The following is a 5,000-nucleotide window of genomic DNA, read 5'->3' as shown; positions in this document are numbered from 1 at the left end:
GGTGTTGTCTGTCTTACTGGAGATGAGTTCAGGAAGTAGAGGACACCATGCTGCCTCTAGACTGCTGTCCTCTACCTGAAACATCATTGATTGATTGATTGATTGATTGATTGATTGATTGATTGACTGAACATATCTTAATGTCACTGAGTGAATGAATGAAAGCTGGAAATCACTATACCAGTGATGTGTTTAAGGGCTGCAGCTATAGATTATGTTCTTAGTGATTATTCTATTGATTTATATGATTTCCGTTTATTTTTTATTTATAGTGCAACATCACCCCCAAGGGAGCATGTGCACTTCACTCAAGAACATTTACGACAGTGTTTAAAACCACAGGGCAAGAAGAGGTGGTCATAGCAATGAATTCAATAAAACTAGGGGGAACCATAATGATAATAATTAGTCGTATATATATATATATTTTTATAGCAAGGATTCAATTAACCCCTATTTTACGTTGCAAAACGTGCCACATAACACGGCACTTGTAGATGTGCTATTTTCAAAAAAAAAATAGTTTTTGAAAATGTTAAAAGATTTTTGGGTATAATAACATGCCACAAAATAGGGTAAGTGGTTTGTCGGTGGATGGTGGGACAGTCGATGTCAAAAATTTTCAGCGTCGCATTTTTATTAAATGATCGATTATTCTTTAGTAATCGATCAATTCTATTGACTGTTGCACACCTAATGTTTATTATCAAATGTTAAAAGGACACAATGTAACCAATGAGTGTCACAATGGTCTGACAGCATGGTGAGCCAATCAGAGGAGACTTACAGGGACCGGGTCATTGCGTGTGGCGATCTCCAGTAAGATGATGGAGAAACTGAAATACAAACACTGCAGTTAAAAGACTGTGTGTGTGTGTGTGTGTGTGTGTGTGTGTGTGTGTGTGTGTGTGTGTGTGTGTGTGTGTGTGTGTGTGTGTGTGTGTGTGCAATCCGTGCATGCATGCGCACGTGTGTGCGTGCACCTGAATACGTCTCCAGCCAGAGTAGGTTCCATGTCGTGGCTCTGACATTCAGGGGGCGTGTACACCTCCAGTAGCCTCTGCTGATAGGTCGACTGAGGCTCCGCCCTATCCTCCTTGCGATAGGTCCTTAGCCCGTAGTCTGAATGGACCAAAGATGCCGGTCAAAACTTTCATTCAAATTCAGAGTGAGTGAGTGAGTGAGTGAGAGTGAGTGAGTGAGTGTGTGAGTGAGTGAGTGAGTGTGTGTGTGTGTGAGTGAGTGAGTGAGTGTGTATGCGTGTATGCGTGCGTGTGCGTGTGTGCGTTCGTGTGTGCGTGTGTTACCAGTAATCTTGCACACCCAGCGGTCGTCCAGAACACAGTTGAGAGATTTGAGGCGTCCATGACAGATCCTGTGATGGTGGAGGTACGACATCCCTTTGGCCATGTCTGTAGCGAAGGAGAACCTATAAACACAGCACGGTGCAGTATAGAGTACAGTACTGTAGCGGTTGTTCTCAAAGTCGGGTTCACGGACCCCCAGGGGTCCTTGAGGGGCTTCCAGGGGATCCCCAGCTAAATTAGTTGATGTAGCATCGAAATCCGTTCAACCTCTTTAACCCTATGTGCATCGGGCTATTTGAAAACAGCCGTTCTAAGCTCACAACGCGTCGCATAGATCGAAGGCTTTCTCTAACAAATACACAAACAAATGTTTATACAGTATAGGGTATGTGGGGGGCCCTGCTTCAGCTCTCTAAAGGATGTTGAAGACCCCAGCATTAGAATACTGTAGAGTCCTGTTGGTTACAAATCCAGCAGCGCTAGAGGTCCTGGATATAAACCAGCAGAGTCTGTGTGTGCGTGTCTGTGCGATTGTGTGTGTACTTGTATTACTATACAGGTGAGGCACAAATGTCCCAACAAGTAGTAGAATGTGAGAAATAGGCAATCCTGTTCCTCACAAGAGAAATGGTTGTTTTATTAATTATTATTCGGGGCGTTAGCCAAACAATTAGGAAAAGATTCAGGTTGGGGTTAGGATTAAACCTAAACCTAATCTTTAGAGGTTAGGTTTAGCGTGGAAAAAATGTACACTTCACCGGCGCGTTTCACCGTTTTAGCGCTCCTTCGGCAGCAGCTTCAAAATTTCTGCGCTTTTCGGCAATAGTTCTGTCTTCTTTCACTTTCTCCAAGCCGTATGTGCCCCCCCCCCCAAGGTTGGTGCCCTGTGCTTCAGCACCTAAAACACTTCCGTTAAGCTGGCACTGCCTACCTGAACCCCCAGTTAAGTGGAATCTCTTCGTTGAGCAGAACGTCGTTGAGACTCCCTTTGGGACAGTACTCGGTCACTATGGCAACGTTAGGAACCTCCACGCAACCTCCAAAGAACTTACACAAGTTAGGATGATCTAGTTCTCTGTGTGTGAGAGAGAGAGAGAGAGAGAGAGAGAGAGAGAGAGAGAGAGAGAGAGAGAGATAGAGAGAGAGAGAGAGGGAGGGGTGGGGGGGGCAGAGAGAGATGGAGAAACTGATCTACAACCTCACAACGCGCTCTTCCCTTCATGTTGTGAGCTTATCAGTCGTTTTTTTTGCTACTTTTGTGCCACATGCAACGAAGTAGGGCACTCCCCTACAAAACAGAATACAACATTTAACATATGGAGATACAAGGTTGCTGCCAGACCTGGCCAGACAGACAGTGACGAGATATTTACAAATCATTGTTACAAACCATGGTGTTCTAAGTGTTTCTGTGATCATTATATAAGTATCATTTTATAACCTCTCTCCTTCTCTCTAACCTTCTCATGAGAGTGAATGTTTGATAAAAAAAAATTGTTTTACTTTATTGTTTTTACTTCGGCAAAAGATACTGAAGTGTGTTTTGTGTGTGTGTGTGTGTGTGTGTGTGTGTGTGTGTGTGTGTGTGTGTGTGTGTGTGTGTGTGTGTGTGTGTGTGTGTGTGTGTGTGTGTGTGTGTGTGTGTGTGTGTGTGCGCGTGCGTGTGCGCGCGCTGATGTGTGGGCGTGCATGCGTGTGTGTGTGTGTGTGTGTGTGTGTGTGTGTGTGTGTGTGTGTGTGTGTGTGTGTGTGTGTGTGTGTGTGTGTGTGTGCTTTTGTGTTACCTGACTTGCTTAACTTCCTGTCTGATGATTTTAGACAAAGAAAATGTTTTCGTCTGGATTTTCTTCAGAGCGACAGTCCTCCCATCACTGTAACACACACAGACACAGCATTCAACTGAAGTAAACAACATTTGAACTATGGATTTGCATTATAATGGATTCTTTTTGGATTGTCCTTGTTTAGTCACTTTGTTGTACATTTCAACAAGCACACAAACCTTACAGCACTTTAACCACTGAATTCCACACTCAACACAGTATTTAGTTTATTATTTAATTCGGGTTAATCTGAGTTCATATCTTTTAATAAAAATCACCATTTATTAAACATCGATTTTGGTGGGCTTCCTATTTGTCATGACAATTTGGAGGACAGACAGGTATATAATTACTATATCCCAGTGTATGTGAAGGCTGTCTTGCGGTTGGCGTGGTGCGTGTTTGTACAGGAACTGAGAGCGGTCACACAGCTGGCGTTACTGTCACTGTTAGCGACGGGGACACTGATGAGACTGCCCATTGTCACATGAGACTGGTCTGCAGAGAGAGAGAGAGAGAGAGAGAGAGAGAGAGAGAGAGAGAGAGAGAGAGAGAGAGAGATGAGAGAGAGAGAGAGAGAGAGAGAGGGAGGGAGAGGTTACTGGTTTATACAGTACATGTGTGTATAAAATAATAATAATAATAAAGCTTTATTTATATAGCACCTTTCAAAACAGAGTCACAAAGTGCAAATAAACATTACGCAGCGAATGCAGTAGAACACAATAGGTTAAAGCATTTGGGGAATAAAGGTAGCTTTATAAACGTGAGTTTTCAGGAGGGATTTGAACCGGGGCACAGACTCTGCGAGCCTGACCTCCAGAGGGAGGTCATTCCAGAGAGTCGGGGCTCTGAATGCGAAGGCCCGATCACCTTTTGTTTATTTTTCGGCCAGATGGGATGTCTAGGAGAGCTTTGTCTGAGGACCTGAAATTGTGCTTTGGTACATATGCTCGAGTATATATTTTATTTTATTTTATTTTATTTTATTTTATTTTATTTTATTTTATTTTATTTTATTTTATTCTATCTATTCTATTCTATTCTATTCTATTCTATTCTATTCTATTCTATTCTATTCTATTCTATTTTATTTTATTATAATAAAATAAAATAAAATAAAATAATATAAAATCAATTCTGAAAGAGCCAATGCAAGGATGCCAGAATTGGTGAAATATTATCATATTTATTTGCACCGGTCAGACATATGCATGTGTGTAAGTAAGTGTGTTGTGTGTACCATATGTATATGTGTGTATGTGTGTGTCACCTTGCTTAATGAGAGTAAAATCTATGATCCAACTTTCATCCCACAGCAGCTTCTGTTTCTGATAGCTGAACACCTAAACAACAAACAAGTAACAATTTAAAATGCAGTCATTTATGAGACGCTCTAATTCAGAGTGACTTACACAGTGCAAGATCAGAGTAAATGTCATGACCTCTCGCCAACAAGCGACAGGGTAAATGGACACGATAGAGGGCGAAAATAAAAGAGTGCTTCAAAGTCAAACCTATAGCATCTGTCTAACTCTAAACAAAAACAACATGCTATTTAAGTAACACCTCAACATGTATGTTCCCTCCAGGAGGACGACATCAGAAACATGGACCTCTACGGAGGCCTCCTGTGGGTCACCAACCCGATCTCACACGACTCAGTATACATTGCACGGAGGTGTCATTCCGTGCATAGACAACAATTTGATACAATCAGGAGAGAAAGCTCACACTGGGCACAGGATAAACAAGTAGACGTGAAGAAACTGAATAAATATGATCCTGACTTGAAAAGAAAGTTTTCTGTTTATGAAAGAGCTGGAGAGACGGGGAGACCCCTGTTACTGAACAGACACTGTGTGTGTGT

At 42.1% G+C, this 5,000-nt stretch overlaps 1 protein-coding gene across 1 annotated transcript in view; it reads right to left on the bottom strand.

The window, feature by feature from the left end:
* Positions 1–5,000, bottom strand: part of LOC308101511 (atrial natriuretic peptide receptor 1) — a gene marked incomplete at both ends in the record, with an annotated part of 14,630 nt that overhangs the window by 6,176 nt on the left and 3,454 nt on the right. The window contains 8 exons of the mRNA XM_080450931.1: positions 1–75; positions 788–836; positions 984–1,122; positions 1,308–1,429; positions 2,239–2,382; positions 3,092–3,178; positions 3,484–3,628; positions 4,404–4,476. The exon at positions 1–75 is cut by the window's left edge and continues 27 nt beyond it. Of these exons, the coding sequence (XP_080307057.1) occupies positions 1–75; positions 788–836; positions 984–1,122; positions 1,308–1,429; positions 2,239–2,382; positions 3,092–3,178; positions 3,484–3,628; positions 4,404–4,476 (834 nt within the window). The remainder of the gene's footprint in view (positions 76–787; positions 837–983; positions 1,123–1,307; positions 1,430–2,238; positions 2,383–3,091; positions 3,179–3,483; positions 3,629–4,403; positions 4,477–5,000) is intronic.

Source organism: Gymnoscopelus braueri (assembly GCF_963280865.1).
Source record: "Gymnoscopelus braueri genome assembly, chromosome: 15".
NCBI lineage: Eukaryota > Metazoa > Chordata > Actinopteri > Myctophiformes > Myctophidae > Gymnoscopelus > Gymnoscopelus braueri.
The sequence above is the reverse complement of the archived record's forward strand: the minus strand, read 5'-3'. Positions and strand labels throughout refer to the sequence as shown.